General features: G+C 45.0%; 1 protein-coding gene across 1 annotated transcript in view; it reads right to left on the bottom strand.

The window, feature by feature from the left end:
- Positions 1–18,251, bottom strand: part of LOC137430262 (axin-1) — a 97,317-nt gene that overhangs the window by 55,502 nt on the left and 23,564 nt on the right. The window contains exons 2-3 of the mRNA XM_068121008.2: positions 14,634–15,615; positions 13,435–13,584 (exon numbers count right to left, since the gene is read on the bottom strand). Coding sequence (XP_067977109.2) covers positions 13,435–13,584; positions 14,634–15,595 — 1,112 coding nt within the window. The 5' untranslated portion in view covers positions 15,596–15,615. The remainder of the gene's footprint in view (positions 1–13,434; positions 13,585–14,633; positions 15,616–18,251) is intronic.

Genomic DNA, 18,251 nt, shown 5'->3' with positions numbered 1-18,251 from the left:
TGGACAGCTCTAGGGGTTGAAAGAGCAAAGGCGTTGCCAGCCTTTCATGCTTTCACAGGGGCAGACAACACTGGGAGGTTCTCTCGAATAGGCAAAGCAACCTGGCTGCATGTCTACCTCAAAGCAAGTGAAGATGTCATAGACACCGTGCGAATGCTTTCAGATGCAACTGAAGTGACGGAGGACATGTTGTCCACACTAGCTAACTTTGTATGCGCTGCTTACTCTCCAAATGGCATCCACATCGACAGCATCCCCGAACTACGATGGTATCTCTTTTGCAAACACATGGCAGAAAGTGACAGGCTTCCTCCTACTCTTGGAGCTCTCAAGCAGCACATCCTTAGAGTCCATATCCAAGCCAGAGTGTGGGGTCAGGCAAGCATTGCTCAACAGGATCCTCAGCTGAATCCCCTGCAAAACGGCTTTTACAAAGACACGGATGGACAAGTGAAACCAACCACAACTGAGGAGCCTCCAGCCCCCAAGGCCATCATTCAAATGGTTAGATGTCAGTGCAAAACAGACTGTTCTTCATCTAGATGTTCCTGCAGAACAAACAACTTGGCTTGTACAGACCTTTGTCAGTGTGACATCCAGTGCCAAAATGATGAGGACTCTCAAGATGTGATGAACGAAAGCGATGATGAGGATGATGATGACTTTACTCAATGATGAATCAAAGCTCTGTGCTCTTTAGAAGGTGAGTTACATCAGTTTTACGGCGGCCAGTTTGAAAAATCCAAGATGGCCGCCACATAGGAGCTCTATGGTCATGTCTAGCTTATCGAACTTGTTACCATTGGATTCGGGGCCCTTGAAAATGTATGTTTAGCCGTTAGAATCAAAGCTTTATGTTGTTTAGAAGCTGAGATATTGAGAAACATCAAGTTTACGGCGGCCAGTTTGAAAAATCCAAGATGGCCGCCACATAGGAGCTCTATGGTCATGTCTAGCTTATCGAACTTGTTACCATTGGATTCGGGGCCCTTGAAAATGTATGTTTAGCCGTTAGAATCAAAGCTCTATGTTATTTAGAAGCTGAGATATTGAGAAAAATTAGTTCTACGGCAGCAATTTTGAAAATCCAAGATGGCCGCCATACAGGAGTCTGTGCAAATAGCAACATTGGTTTTCTGACTGACTATACAATATAGTTTCCAAAAATATATAGTTTTCCAAATCCCCCAAAAATTCCAACGAAATTACATAGTGAACCAGACTAATACCTGCAATGAAGTTGTGCACCGGATATTTGATTTGTGTACTTGACCTACTTTTTCAAATTGTGACCTAATTAACAAAAAACACCTTTTTGTTCATAACTTGAATATTTTCCCTCCACGTTTCATGATGTTGAGTTTTATGGATAATATTGCAGATGGAGACACATTTTCTTTATTTACTCTCTATCCCTAAATGTTGAAGGTCAAGGTCACATGGTGGTCTGAAAAAAATATGACCATCATTGGATCACGGGCCAAGGGTAAGCCGGTGGGCGATCGCCAAGGGTAACCCACCCTCGGGCGGGACAGGCCTACTCATAGCAATTGCTTTGTGATCGCAGATATCTGGTTATAATTCTTACTTTTAATTATCATTTCCTAATAATTACTCCGAATCTTCAACAATCTCTTTGACTCTCTGGAAAATCCCTTCATCTATTTGATGACAACTTTATCTATATGCTGATAACTCCATCCTCTGCCATGCCATGCCATCCTTCAGCCTTGATCCTTCAGACAGGCAGGCTGCACCCTCTTTCCTCTCCTCAGACCTTGACAAAAATCACAAGCTGGTCAAATACTTGAAATATATATTTAAATCCTGATGAATCTCACTCTGTCATTATCGCTTGCAAAAAGGATGGTCTGGCAACCCCCGATACTCTCCCCCCCCCCCAACCCCCCCCCCACCTACTTTCTTAACAATCCTCTTGAGGAGATCCAGTCACTCAAACTCCTGGGTCTCACTATCAGCTATGATCATTCTTGGGTAAACAAACCACTTTACAAATTTGGCCAACAAAGCCAGTCCCGACTGGGCATCCTCCGTCATACAAAGTCCTTCCCTGGCACATCTGAACTCCTATCCACCTACAAGGCTTTCATCCGCAGCTTGATGGAATACTGGTCTCCCTTCTGGGCTGGCTTCCCTGCCTCACATCTTGCTCATGCCGTGGAAACCAAGGCCTTTAGGATTATTGGAATCTCCAGTGATGAAGCCGAGTCTATGGGTCTATGACTTCGCTATTGTAGACAGGTCACTCACTGGTATCTCTGTCTTCTACCGCCTCTTTTCAGGTCTTGCACCTTCTGTTCTTTCTGTGATTTGTCCCCCCCCCCAGGTATATGCAGTCAAACATGGTCCACCATCAACTCCATTCTGTTGAAACTGCCAAAATCCAGTCACTGTTCACCTCTACTCATTTGTTCTCCTTTTTATACACCTGTGGAACCAACTTCCATGTTCTCTTCACATCTCATTCTTCTCTCCAATTCTTCAACACAGCTGTTCATCACCATCTCAAATTATTCCCCATCCCAAAAATGGCATTTTATATTGCCGTTAACCACCCCCCCATGCATCCTCCTTCACCCCTCATTCCTCTCCACTTTCATTATTTCTCCAAGTCTCCATCTATTACCTTAATGTTGGCATCCCCCAACCCCATCACCCTCTTTCTACTGTTCCTTTTGTCCTATTGCGTCCTGATCCGTTCAGTGTCCTAGCCCTTCTCTGAGTATTGGCTACAGGGGGTTACCGCTACAAGTCTCCCAGCTATCCATTGTTTCACATACAATTCCATAAGTTACTTAGGACCAACAATTCCCCTCACTAACGTCCATTGGCCAGAAGACTAGTTACCATGTGTCCATCCCACAATGCTTTGAGTACCAGCTTTGCAGCATTCTATCGCACAATGCACTAGATCCTCTCCCTCTCAGACTCTGTCTTACTCTGTGCATTGTTGGACTTAATGCCACAGCGTTCTGTACAGGACTGTATTTTTATCGTTGTTCAATGATTACCACGGTAAAGTACACAATGAGTGGTAAATTAAGTGGTAACAAAAAGGGTGAAACTGCACGTAAGCGGCAATGCAGTAGTGTAACTCTGTATGTCAAATTAGACATAGTGAAATAAAATAAGAATGGTGAACGACCAGCCAATATCACTCACTATGTTGGTTTGCTGCCGTCGACAGAATGAATGAATGAATGATCGTTTTGAGGCCATTTTTCCCCGCTAAATCGGGGGTTAGCCTTGCGGGCCCCATGACCTCATGGTTCCTTTTTTGAGGCAGTTTTTATGGCCGGATGCCCTTCCTGACGCCAACCCTTAGTCACCTCTTACGATGAGCAGGGATACGGTGTACCAATTCTAAACCGGGGTACACACCGGGATCATTCATCCCAGCAAGCTGGTACTCAATTTGCCGACCTCGGAAGGATGACAGGCTGAGTCAACCCCCCTGGTGTTAATTTAGCAATCGACCGGGATTCGAACCCAGGATCCTAGGATCCCAAGCCGGCACCTGAAACACTAAGCCAACACCGGGCTAAGCCACTAACCAGGCTAAGCTAAGCCACAACCACTAAGCCAAGCGTCGACTGTTCGAACTATTTTTAAGAACACCGACAAGGGCCGTGCAAACGGCAGGCGTGCGGCGTGGCATCCACGACGTGCCGTTCTGGTAAAGCGGCCCATGCTGCAGGCCTAGCCAAAGTGGTCATAATGGCCGTAGTGGGAGTGGAAAAGGTCTTCATGAGGTCCCGTGTGGACACCACAGGGTGTTAACAGCATGCGTGTCATGCCACAAATGCAGGTGCTGCCACAAAAGCTGGAGCCTCGGTCCATGGGGGAAACCACGTGGCCCAGTGGCAAGGATAATTTAGAGGGCGAAGGACAGATGCAGTCGGCTTGATAGAGATGATTAGAGATTAGAGATTTTCAAGGTGCAAGACCACTAAATTATCATTATCATTATAAACTAGTGAAAATATATGGTAAGTAATATAAAAAGGTGTTTGGGTCCAACTTTTCTGGAACATATAAGCGAGGACCCCTATATAAAAAAATAAAAGAATAATAATTAAACAAAAATGCTGGCAGATGGGTCATTCGCCTAATATCCCTCTGATGAGTGCCACACACATTGATGCCTCGTCCTGCATCGAAACATCAGGATAATAGTTTATAACTGGGCTGAGATTCAAGCCCAGGCTATAAACCTCAGAAGCGAGCATACATACTTCAGTTAGGTTATCCTACCAAGCCATATATATACACACCACGACCCTGACATTCGTGGGGGATATATTCCAGGAAAATGCCGCGAAAGTCAGAACCGCGAATGTGGGGGTATTGTTTCAATAGAGAAAGGGTGGATAGGCCGACCTCGGAGAAAGGGTGGATAGGTTTTGGGCATTTCAAAATCTGTGAATGGTGAGGCTGTGCAGTAACTCGCGGGTGATGATGTGTTATGCAGCTGGTGGAATATCCTGTGAAGCAATGTTCACCGTGCGAATGGCGGAATATCCCGCAAAGCAATGTTTACCGTGTGAATGGTGGGATATCCTGTGAAGGATATGAAGGATATGAAGGATATGTGAAGGATATTCACCGCATGAATGGCAGAGTATCCCACAAAGCTCACTTATCCAACAACAACAACAACAGGCATTTTAAGGCCATTTTCCCTGCTAGAGCGGGGGTGAGCTTTGCGGTCCCCATGACAATCTTCTCCATTTTGACCTATTTTCTGCATCTCCCCTTGTTAACCCCCTTGCCTGCATTTCTTCTTCGTCCTCTACTTCCTTCTACATTCATTTCCATCACTCTTCTCAACCAGTCACTTTCATCCTTCCTCAACACATGACCAAACCATCTCAAACTGTTTCTCTTCACAGCATCCATCACAGGCTCTATTCCCATCATCTTTCGCAATTCATCATTTGTCTATCTCTCTCTCTCAATGATACTCCACACATCCACCGAACCATTCGCATTTCCACCCTTTCCAGCTTTCGTTGCTGCTCTACGTCCATTACCCATGTCTCGCTCCCATAAATCATAACACTTCTCACACATGCAGCATACACCTTTCCCTTCATCTTCAACGACACTCCCCTCCTCGTCAGCACGCCACTCAGTTCCCGAAACTTCTTCCATGCACAATGAAGCTCACTTATACAACATGCATTTTAAGGCCATGTTCCCTGCTAGAGCGGGGGTTAGCCTTGCGGTCCCCATGACAATCTTCTCCATTTTGCCCTATTTTCTGCATCTCTCCTTGTTAACCCCCTTGCCCGCATTTCTTCTTCCACCATTTTTAGCCAAGTCTTTCTCGGTCTTCCCCGTCCTCTACTTCCTTCTACATTAACTTCCATCACTCTTCTCAACCAGTCACTTTCATCCTTCCTCAATACATGACCAAACCATCTCAACCTGTTCCTCTTCACAGCATCAATCACAGGCAATATTCCCATCATCTTTCGCAATTCATCATTTGTCTTGATGCTAAACTTATAACACATTATAACACATATAACTTATAACACATATAACACATGCTAAACTTATAACACAGCTAAAATGTTTTTATGTGGCCACTAAAAGCCATGAAAATGCAAAGCGCACGGCCAGGAATGTAGAAGCCGGTCGTGCTCACGGCTCATGTAAATTATTTTTTTGTGTCCATGAAAAACCGCGAATTTGTGGGACACGTGGCCGCGAATGTATGAGAAGGTCGCAATTTATCAACCGCGAATGTGCAGGGTCTGTGGATATGTTGGGAACGCAAATGTCAGGGTCAAGGTGTACATATTATATTATATTTTATTATTATACACACATACATACAACTGTTGGAAGGACGATGATACTGTGCAGTGAGGATCCTTCCTCTTTTGCTTGCCATGAATCGCTGCTTCAACAACCATTTAAGATGTCAAATAAAATAATTTCCCATGACCAATTTAGACTTACCATCTGAGCACTTCATGACACTGACTCCAGGTTCAAAAACAATATCAATTTGTCCAGACTCTCTAAATGTCCTCATCATACAAGTTATGTTTAAGCCGTTGCTACATGTTACTTCTTTAGAAATAATAACTTGTACACTGCCCTACTCTCCCTCGTCAAAATAGAATAATCTGTACTCAGGAACCAACAAAGCGAGAGATTTGGGAAATGAGGGAGATGATAATAGGGAAGTGGAGAAAAAGATCGGGAGAAGAGTATGAGGGAAGGAATGAAGAAACAAGAGGGGGAGGGAGAGTAGGACAGTCAACATGGTGTTACGTGCTTCTGTGGTGTTACGATGGTGTTACAACATGTGGTGTTACAACATGGTGTTACGATGTGTTATTCTGTACCTCCGAGCCCCAAGAGGAGTCACGGCAGAAAGATGTGTTATTCTGTGTCAAAGATCAATGGTGAAACCACACAAATTGTTACCAACAAACAAATATTGTATTAAGGTCACACAAGAATAACAACACAAAAACAATAGTAATCAATTGTACAACCAATATATATTTCCTATGATGGTACCATCAGGTTCGTACAATAAAACTCACTGTGCTCCAAGTGAGCGAAAAGAAGAACATTCCCAATGTCTCTATTCCCGCATCAAGCCAAAGTCGTATTCCGGCATCAAGCCAAAGTCGTATTCCGGCATCAAGCCAAAGTCGATCCACTCCAGTGATCATCCGTACGATGTCGTATCGAGACCAGAATCCCGTTGGGTTGACAGTTACACTGCCCAAAGATGGGCGAAGGTGTCCTCGAGAAGCGACGGGGAAATCACACCTTTAGGTATGGACGTTTGACAGCTCTCAATCGGTGAACCGCAGATTTCCCACTCCAAAAGCCACGTTACACACATACACACACCAAATTAACGTCGGAATGCGGTGAAAATGGTTGAGGCGGTGAAAAACCTTGAGCGAAGCGCAAAGCGCGCAAGTCAAAATGGCCGACGGCCCGTTCTCGTGGCGTAACGGCACTCCAACGATTCTCTTCGGAATCGACTGCAAAACCTGACACGCAGGTTGATCTGTCACAGCGATAACAACTCTGTCGCAGGAATCCCTTTCCTGGGAAACCCAAAGTTACTCGTGACTCTCGTTCACCAATCGTTCGCTCCAGACCTTGAAGCAGCTGGGCTTCTTCTCTGACTCACTCGCTCCGCCTTCTTTTCCTCCTCTTCCTCTTCTTCGTCGTCCGGTTCCGGTTTCATTTAAAACATTAACTTTTTTACCTTTTGAAAATAGTAATCCCTATCTCCCTTAAACGACAACAATAATAGTGCATGGAATCAAAAATGTTTACAGTGGATGAAAACCACAACAACGGAAGTGACGAATCCGTAACAATGGGAAGAAAAAAAAGAAGCTTATAGAGCAAGGGAATGAGGGATGGTTGGGAATGAGGAATGGCACAGCTGGACAGAAGAAAGGGAGGAAGAAAGGATGACATGGGTAGGATGAAGGGAGGGAGGGGAGCAACAATAAATGAAGAATGGCACCACTTGAGGAAAGGAGGAAGGGTGCGGATGAGGTACAAGGAACAGCATGGCCTGAGAGAAGAGGCAAACAAGGGCAAGGGCCAAAAAGGCAGGAGGGAGGGGACGAACAAGGAGTGAGGGACGGCACGGCTGGAGGGAGGGAGGAGACAACCGAGGAACAGCATAGCTGGAGGGAGGGGACTAAAGAGGAACTGCACGGCTGGGTGGAGGGGACGGATAAGGAACGGGAAGGGGCGGAGAGGAAAGGGGGAGGGGTTGCTTGGGATGGGGGGAGGAAGGGAGTAGCACGGATGAAGAGATACACAAGGAATGAGGGGTGGTACAGCTGTTATGAGGGAGCGGCGATCAATGATGAAAAATGGATGGCCTTGCTGGAATGACAGTAGGGGCGTAGCAAGGAATGAGGACAGCATGATTGGAAGAAGGCATATGAGAAACCAGGGATGACATGGCTGGGGAAAGGAGGGGTGAGCAAGGACCACGTGCTATGAGGCATGACATGGCTAGACAAAGGGATATTAAGAACAGGGGATGGTACGGCTAGAGGTATTTCAGAAAATTAATAAAAAATACAAAAATAGAATTTCTTGGTTGGAGAAGTGTCCAGTCCCCCCGCCCCCCCCCCCCCCTTTTAATAGCAATTGCAAATTAGCTCAGGTGTAACCAATCCCTTTCAAAATCACACACCAAGTTAATTGGCCTCCACCTGTGTTAAATTGCAGCGATTCTGATTATTTCAGGATACATTCAGCTGTTCCTGTGGGTTTCCTCTGCTGGGTAGTGCATTTCGCAGCAAAGACAACCATGAGCACCAAGGAGCTTTCAAAAGACCTTCGGAATAAAGTTGCAGAAAGGCTCAGATCAGGGGATGGGTATAAAAATATTTCAAAGGCCTTGAATATCCCTTGGAGCACAGTCAAGGCAATCATTATGAAGTGGAAGGCATACAGTCACGTGAAAAAGTAAGTACACCCCATGTAAAATTTTGACTTTTTCAACATATTTCAACATACAGCTATTTGATCTTCATTTCAAAAATATTGAAAGATAAAGGTGATATAATATAACAAATATCATGAAACATTTACATTTTGTAGTCCATTGTATCTATCTATAATTCCATTAATCTCTGTGTGTTTGTATGTGTGTATGTGTGTATGTGTGTATGTGTGTATGTTTGTCTGTGACCGCTGTTTCTCGACAACCACGGGTCCGATATACTTTAAACTTGCCAGGTATATTGCTGGGGACCCGAGGATGTGCCTTTTCAAGGTTTCATATTAATCGGACAAGTACTTACCGAGCTATGGCGATTTCTTTACCAAACACTGCAAGCCGTTCGCTTTGGACCAAACCATTGCATGTAAATAGAGGGGGGGGGTTCTGTGGTCGTTGCGAATGGACCAAACCATTCATGTAAATAGAGGGGGGGGGGGGGGTTCTGTGGTCGTTACTGCCACGTGGTTTCAAAGTTTTTTTTTGTTGTTGTTGTTTGCACGCATGTTTTTTTGCACCCACGTACGGGCACGCCCTAGGATGTTTACACACACACACCCCTACACAAATTTTTTTTTTTTTTTTTTTTTGGCAAGGAACGGGCACCCACGTACGGGCACGTCCTAGCTTATATATAGTACGGGCATGCCCTAGTCTATCTATAATTCCATTAATCTCTGTGTGTATGTGTGTATGTGTGTATGTTTGTCTGTGACCGCTGTTTCTCGACAACTACCGGTCCGATATACTTGAAACTTGCCAGGTATATTGCTGGGGACCCGAGGATGTGCCTTTTCAAGGTTTGAAATTAATCGGACAAGTAGTTACCGAGCTATGGCGATTTAGCCGTTCGCCGTTCGCTTTGGCGTTGCGAATGGACCAAACCATTTCATGTAAATAGAGGGGGGGGGGGGGGTTCTGTGGTCGTTGCGAATGGACCAAACCATTTCATGTAAATAGAGGGGGGGGATTGTCACTGTACTCGCAAGCCGTTCGCCGTTCGCTTTGGCGTTGCGAATGGACCAAAACATTTCATGAACCAAACCATTTCATGTAAATAGAGGGGGGGGGGGGATTGTCACCGTACTCGCACCCACGTACCCACGTACCCACGTACGGGCATTGCACCCACGTACGGGCATGCCCTAGTAATTTAAATAAACATAAAATCAAATTTCGCATGTGGAAAAAGTAAGTACACCCTTGGCTCTAATAGGTGGTATTGCCCCCTTTGGCAGAAACAACCTCAAGTAGGCGTTTCTTATAACTGTCTACCAGTCTCTGACATCGACTGGGAGAAATTTTTGCCCACTCCTCCATGCAGAATTCTTTCAGCTATGCGATGTTTGAGGGGTTTCTTGCATGCATAGCTCGTTTCAAATCCCCCCACAACATCTGGATGGGATTTAGATCCGGGCTTTGACTTGGCCATTCCAGAACCCTCCATTTCTTTCTTTTCAGCCATTCCTTGGTGGATTTACTGGTATGTTTGGGTCATTGTCATGTTGCAAGGTCCACCTTCGGTTGAGCTTCAACTTTCCGACAGATGGCCTCACATTATCCTCAAGCACCCTCTGGTACAATGAAGAATTCACAGTGGATTCTATGATGGTGAGCTGCCCAGGCCCAAACCATAATATTTCCACCACCATGCTTTACAGTTGGTATCAGGTTCTTGTGGTCAAATGCTGTCTTTGGTTTTCGCCAAACATGTCTTCTGGTACTGTGGCCAAATAGCTCTACCTTTGACTCATCTGTCCAGAGCACATTGTTCCAGAAGTGCTGGTCTTTGCCAAGGTGTTCATTGGCAAACTTTAGTCTTGCCTGGATGTTCTTTCTGGACAGCAAAGGTTTCCTCCTGGCACACCTCCCATGTAGATCAAATTTGTGCAGCATCTTTCTAATGGTAGACTCGTGCACTTTGACATGAACAGTGGCAAGAGCTACCTGTAGGTCCTGTGATGACATTATGGGGTTCTTGGAGACTTCTTTCAGCATCTTGCGGTCTGCTCTCGGGCTGAACTTGCTGGGGTGGCCTGGCCCGAACAAGTTGGCAGTTCTTTGGAATCTTCTCCACTTGTAGATGATCTTCCGGACAGTCGAATGATTGATTTCAAATTGTTTGGAGATCTTTTTTAATCCCTTCCCAGACTCGTAGGCATCTCTAACCTTCTTTCTGAAGGCCTCAGAGAGCTCTTTTGATCTAGGCATGGTGACGCCGCACACTTCAACAACAAAGAGCAAACCAAACTAAATGTCCGAGGTTTAAATAAGACAAGTTCCTCCAAGATCCTCTCTAACGATGTTCTAATCATTTGCACCTCAGCTGGTGCACCTGATTCTAATTTTAGGTATCTGAAGTAGTGATAAATGTAGGGGTGTACTTACTTTTTCCACATGCGAAATTTGCATTTATGTTTATTTACATTATACAATGGACTACAAAATGTAAATGTTTCATGATATTTGTTATATTATATCACATTTATCTATCGATATCGTGGAAATGAAGATCAAATAGGTGTATGTTGAAAAAGTCAAAACATTACATGGGGTGTACTTACTTTTTCACGTGACTGTATGGTACCACCAAGACCCTGCCTAGATCAGGCCGTCCCTCCAAACTGAATGACCAAGCAAGGAGACTGATCAGAGAGGCCACCAAGAGACCAATGGCAACTTTGAAAGAGTTACAGGACTTTATGGCAAAGACTGGTCACTGTGTGCATGTGAACAATATCCCAAACACTCCACAAGTCTGGTCTGTACCGTAGGGTGGCAAGAAGGAAGTCATTATTCAAAACAGCCCATCTTGAGTCCCGCTTGAGGTATACAACAACAACAACAACATGCATTTTAAGGCCATTTTCCCTGCTAGAGCGGGGGTTAGCCTTGCGGTCCCCATGACAATCTTCTCCACCTTGCCCTATTTTCTGCATCTCTCCTGGTTAACACCCTTGCCCACATTTCTTCTTCCACCATCTTTAGCCAAGTCTTTCTCGGTCTTCCCTGTCCTCGACTTCCTTCTACATTCATTTCCATCACTCTTCTCAACCAATCACTTTCATCCTTCCTCAACACATGACCAAACTATCTCAACCTGTTCCTCTCCAGAGCATCAATCACAGGCTCGATTCCCATCATTTTTTGCAATTCATCATTTGTCTTCCTCTCTCTCAACGATACTCCGCACATCCATCAAACCATTCGCATTTCCACCCTTTCCACCCTTCGTTGCTGCTCTACGTTCATTACCCATGTCTCGCTCCCATAAATCATAACACTTCTCACACAAGCAGCATACACCTTTCCCTTCAGCTTCAACGACACTCCCCTCCTCATCAACACGCCACTCAGTTCCCGAAACTTCTTCCATGCACATCTCACTCGAGCAACCGTTGCCGAGTCTGATCCACCTTCTCCATTCAGCATGTCTCCGAGGTAGCAAAATGTTTTCACACCTTCCAGCTTCACGCCGTCTCCAAGATCAAACTCAACATTTCCTCCATCTGCAGCTCCCTCTGTGCACACCTTACATTTGAATGTAGCTGCCACACTGGTTAATGACCCTCTCAGACCACTATATTTTTGATGAACCCACTCAGCGCACATTGTACATTGAATGGAGTTCACTCCGACACCCTTCCTGCACACAGCACAGGGCCACTTCCCAGTTCTTTCCACCTCACCACATGCTTTACCACTTGCCATCACCTTCGTCTTTTCGACCTTCGGAAAGAACCTTCGTCTTCGTCTTCTTCCACCTTCGTCTTTCCGTCTTTTGAGGTATGCAAAAAAATATTCTAGAGATTCTGAAGCCATGTGGGGAAAAAAAGTTTCGTGGTCTGATGAAACCAAGACAAAAATTTTTGGCCTAAATGCAAAACATTATATTTGGTGGAAACCCAACAAAGCATATCACCGAAAGAACACCATCCCCACTGTGAAGCATGGTAGTGGCAGCATCATGTTATGGGGATGTTTTTCATCAGCAGGGACTGGGGTGCTTGCCAGGATAGAAGGAAAAATGGATAGAGCAAAATACAGAGAAATCCTAGAAGAAAACCTGCTGCCCTCTGCAAGAAAGCTGAAATTGGGACAGAAGTTCACCTTTCAGTATGACAATGACTCAAAGCACGCAACCAAAACTACAATGAAGTGGCTAAGTTACAAAAAGAGAAATGTCTTTTAGTGGCTGAGTCAGAGCTCTGAGCTAAATCCAATTGAAAATCTGTAGCATGACTTGAATATTGCTGACCATCAATGCTCCCCACGCAACTTGACTGAGCTTGAACAGTTTTGTACAGAAGAATGGGTAAACATTGCCCAGTCAAGGTGTGCAAAGTTGGTACAGACCTATCCCAAGACTCACATTGGGAATAATAACAATAACAGTAATTGCTGTCAAAGGTGCTGCCACCAAGCATTAACTCGGTCGGGGGTGGACACTTATCGAACAAAGATATTATAGTTTTGTATTTTTAATAAATTTTCTGAAATTTGTAGAATTTGTTTTTCACATGGAAGTTGTGAAAAATCAGCAAAGTCTGATTTGATGCAATTTAATTCCAGGGTACGAGACGAACCACAGGTGTAGACGTTTCAGGAGGTGTAGAAGAACCACATCATAACTGACGCAGCAAGAAAAATCGACCCAGACCAGGATTGATGACTGGACAAAATGCTCCAACGTGCCAATGCAGCGAGGCATAAAAGGAGATTATTGATTGCAAATTAGAACTTGACCAAGGCTGGACTTTTTTTGGTGAGCAAGTAGTGGATGTTATACCTTTGACTCCAAGCCACATTCTCTACAAATAGCCCCTTGAATGTTTATCATCTTCCTGACTCTTTTTGCATATGTAGTATATAGATGGCACCATATGGTCTACAATACTTACACACTGCTGTCTGTAACTGAAAGGGCATCGTCAGTGGTGGTGGCATCGCTGGACACACTCTGTTCACTGTCATTTGCACTGGATGCTGGAGCACGAGCTTGCCCGGCATTCAACCCAAATCCGGCTGCAGGCTTCACCTGGCTCCCAGGGCTGGTGTCAGGTGCGTAAGAAGGGTGCGAATGCAATTACTTTCATTAACACAAGAACCTCAAGCATCTTCTCCATGAGATTCATATAACATCTTCTCATAACATTAAAATAAACAAACACATATACATTACAATCGTATTGATATATTGGCTATGACTTATCAATGAGCATTAATATCCATACTATGAACATAATAGCAGCCAAACATACTAGAACAGGTGAAAACATTTGCAAAAGCTTTAGAGCAGTGTTCAGGGTAAATTGCAGGATACAGCCACTAAGGTAGAGCCTGAAGCTGTCATTTGTACTACATTTGATATATGCCTTGCTAAACAACAACAACAACAAAATAATGTAAAATTTTAAATACACAAATAATGTGCTGTAGTTTGTACCTGCCAAGCTACCTCAGCATATTTGACAGCAGGTGTGTAACACTCCAACAGAGATACAAACTGAAGATTCTCAAATTGGACAAGCACCATTTACTTTACGGCAGTTGAAACTTATGCACTATATAGGCAGCAAAATAGTACATCCAATGCATGTGGAATGAACCCAAAGAGAAAGAGGAGTTGGAGGAAGGGTGGGGGAGGGAGTGGGGGGAGGGGTGTTGAGGAAATCACAGGGTAAAGGTGGCAACTGGATTTTGGGAAAAACAGAAAGGGAAAGGTAAAAAGCTCGAGAAAGAAGGCTTTTCACATTGGATCCAAGGCTCATGGTGAAGCTTGTATGTGATCACATGTAGGACAAAGACATTAGAAGATGGCAGTGTACTTTAGAGAAGATGGCATTGTACTTCAACATGAATTACAAGAACATTAATAGACAACAGATTAAATTAACAGCATATGGAATTTGAACCTTGGCCAGAATCATGACCTATTGGTTCAGATGGGAAAGCCAAATAGGCTAACCCCCTAAAAATGACACTTTACAAATGCTTGACTTTATTTTCCAGATTACTCCGTGAGATGCACCAAATTAGGCATAAAGCCATATTGGAATCACACAAAAACCAATAAATGAAAAAAAGGAACATCACTTACTGGCACTCACTGGCATCTCCGTCAAACCTCCAGCTTGCTAAACGGTGTGGATGTGAAGATATTCTCAAACCCAAATCCTCAGTAGCAGCAAGACAGGGTGGACTACCCCCTTTTGCCAAACGTGAGACTCCCAAGACCTCTTCATCCCCAACCCACTCCTCATCCTCATTAAGAGTTGGGAGGTAGCGAGTAGTTGCCGCACCACTTCCGCTACCACTACCACTGTTGCAGGTGTCTGTGCCACTTAGCTGTTGTGGACAAGGGCTCTCTTCACTACCAGCGCGCACATACTCCAAGTATACATCAGATTTCAAAAAAGCTGGGTAAGCGTTCTCCTCCATTGCTCGTTGAACCTCAGACTGTGCCTGGTCAAAGACTCCAGCGTTGAGTTCCCTAAGTGCAGATCCTCGTCCAGTCACAATGTCACGCACTGTGGTACGTGTAGAGAGTCCCAGCCGTGCCGCCACCGCACCAGTAGCATCGCCCACGTAACGTTTGTATATCAAACGTGCGGCCTTGGCCATGCGTTCTGGCGCGAGGTTCCGAAAACCATTGCATGCATACCAGAAGTCGACAAGGTCAGAGCTGCCTTCTTGTGCAAGGAAAGCACGGAAGAGCTGTGTGCCATCTCGATCTTCAAGTAGTGCTGCAAGGGACTCACCCCAGCGCACATATGGAGGAAATGTCGGCGAGGCACTCCCCTCTGGTTCAAAACCCAAATCGAAGTCCGGTCGACGAGGTGTTCCGGCCTGGCCTTTGAGGATCAGTGCTCGCTCTGCCAGTGACTTTGTAACCTCATCACAACCAGTGTCATCGCCTCCTCCTTCTTCTCCAGGCACAGGTGGTCGAGGACGATCCTGCATCAAGTTTCCTTCGGCATCGAGCAAGTACGTTGCGACACCCAGGGTGCAGGTTTTTGCCTCCATGACGACCGGATCGGCCGACAGGTCGCCGGCAGTCATGTGGTATGGTAGGGCCTGCCCTGCAGAAGCAAAAAGAAAAAAGGTACAACTGTGTCAATGTGAAGTGATAATGAAGTTGAGCACAAAGGTATATCTCAAGACACCGTAAACTTAGAAATGTCAGTGTGATAGGTCAATGGACATTAACGTCACTTGAAGCCTGATCAAGCTTATATTTGTGTATTAAAGTGTTGAGATTCAATTTTTATTTTGAAGCAGCAAAGTAACATTCATGCCAATGTGCAAGTAGGGCATGGATAAGGGTAAGGAATTGACAATAAAATTCCGTATTAAAAAGCAAGGCAGGGACCAGAAGTTTCTGAGTTACCTCCTCCCCCGGTAAGAAACATAAAGATCAAAGAAAATAAAATGGCGTATTACAGGTGAAGGACAATTAAATGTATAGATGTACGGCTTAAATTAGAGCCTAAACCGAGAATAAATCAGCTTTCAAGATGTGCTAAACTTCCACCAATTCACAGATACGTCGCCTCACAAATTGGTCGATATGAAGGTTGAAGAATGCAAATCATTAACCCCCGGCCTCTGCCTATAATCCCATTGACATGACAATACCCAAACAGCTCTGGTTACTGTATGAAAATACTTTTTCAAAATTCATTTATTTTCATTTGGGCTGAGAGGAGGGAGAGCTTAAAGTGGACTCCCCTTTGAATAAGTGGACATGCTTGTTGTCCGTCCAGGTTGTTTCGCAGGCAGCCTGTTGCCTCAATGAGTGTGCCATCCTTCAGAAGCAATGTTAGCCAGGAGTCCTATCTGCCAGCATTGAATGCTGGTGGATGTTAAAGATCCCACGTTATCTTTTATAATTGGGGAAGGGGGGGAGGGCAAATTCCCACCTCCTGCCTTAACCAGCTCCAGTCAAACATCAGGCAAGGTCAGCCAATTTGTGAGACTTCGGCCAATCGTACACGCCTTATGAGCCACCGGTCATGGGACGTGGCATATGATTACTATCATATACATAATATACATTAGATATATATACTAGCAGAAGTACCGGCGTTGCCTGGCGGGGGAGGGGGAGAGGAGTGGAAGGGGAGGAGAGGGGAGGGGAGGGGGGGAGGAGGGGGAAGGGGAGGGGGAGGGGAGGACGGAGGAGGGGAAGGGGAGGACGGAGGAGGGAAGGGGAGGGAAGGGGGGGGGGAAGTGAAGGGTAGGGGGTGAAGGGGAGGCGAGGGAGGGGTAGAAAGGGGAGGGGAGGGAAGGGGTGGAGGGGGAGGGGGAGGGGGGAAGAGGAGGGGAAGGGAGGGGGGAAGGGGGGGGGCAGGGGGAATGGGGAGGAGGGTTTATGCGAATGTGTACTTGTATATAACTGTCATTAATGAAAAAAAGGCTTAGGCACTATCGAGCGAAGAAACTTGTTGTGTGGGGTCATTTTTAGGTAGGCCATGTCCTTCCCGGGCCCAATGGCCATGTCTATGCCAAAAATCGAATACGTGAGCGCGTCTGGCGGCGAGGATGGAAGATCACGTGATCGCTCTGAGCGAATCAGCGCTGCTGTGGCACAGGCTGCGATTCAGTGTATAATGTTCCTCGCTGAAATGCGCTACGTTAACTATTAATAAAAAATATGGATCTCGTCATCGGAGCTCATTTTTAGGTGGGCCATGTCCTTCCGGAGCCCAATGGCAATGTCTATGCCAAAAATCAAGTACGTGAGCCTCTCCATTTATGAGTCTATAGGTAACACAAACAAACAAACTGTGTTTTATATATATAGATATACAGTGTATATATATATACACAAAGAATTAAGTTAAGCACCCCCCCCCCGTTTTTTTACAACCTCGCACATTACAAGTTTGTTGTCGTCAAAACAGTGTAATATACCCATGATATTGCTATATTTTCTGGAGAAGTGATATTATGGTCACATAAAAACATAACAATCATGCCGTTTTCAATATTTTATTCTGAATAATTTAAGGTGAAATTTTTTGGGAATTTTAGGCATATTTTCACCTCAATTTAAGTATGGAGCTATAGGTCCATCACGGACAGTGTGGATGACGTTTATGTTTTCTAACGTACAGTCATTGTTCTGAGAAGACCTCTAGCGATCTTTGCGTCAATAACGTGTGTAGGACCCACGTGATCGGATCACTGACAACCCTACGTCTCATAGACCCTGTAAGCCGTCGTATGCGTTGCTGTGGCAGGTTGTTCCATTCCCGATGTAATGCACGTTCCAATTCATCCAGATTGGCTATTGGAGGGACCATCTTCGCAATTTGTCGTCCCAACATGTCCCAAACGTGCTCGAGGGGGTTCAACCTGCCACAGCAACGCATACGACGGCTTACAGGGTCTATGAGACGTAGGGTTGAGTCAGTGATCCGATCACGTGGGTCCTACACACGTTATTGACGCAAAGATCGCTAGAGGTCTTCTCAGAACAATGACTGTACGTTAGAAAACATAAACGTCATCCACACTGTCCGTGATGGACCTATAGCTCCATACTTAAATTGAGGTGAAAATATGCCTAAAATTCCCAAAAAATTTCACCTTAAATTATTCAGAATAAAATATTGAAAACGGCATGATTGTTATGTTTTTATGTGACCATAATATCACTTCTCCAGAAAATATAGCAATATCATGGGTATATTACACTGTTTTGACGACAACA

This window comes from Myxine glutinosa, chromosome 1 (assembly GCF_964187855.1).
Source record: "Myxine glutinosa chromosome 1, kmMyxGlut1.1, whole genome shotgun sequence".
NCBI lineage: Eukaryota > Metazoa > Chordata > Myxini > Myxiniformes > Myxinidae > Myxine > Myxine glutinosa.
Note: the sequence above shows the minus strand (reverse complement) of the source record. Positions and strands in the feature narration are given on the sequence as shown.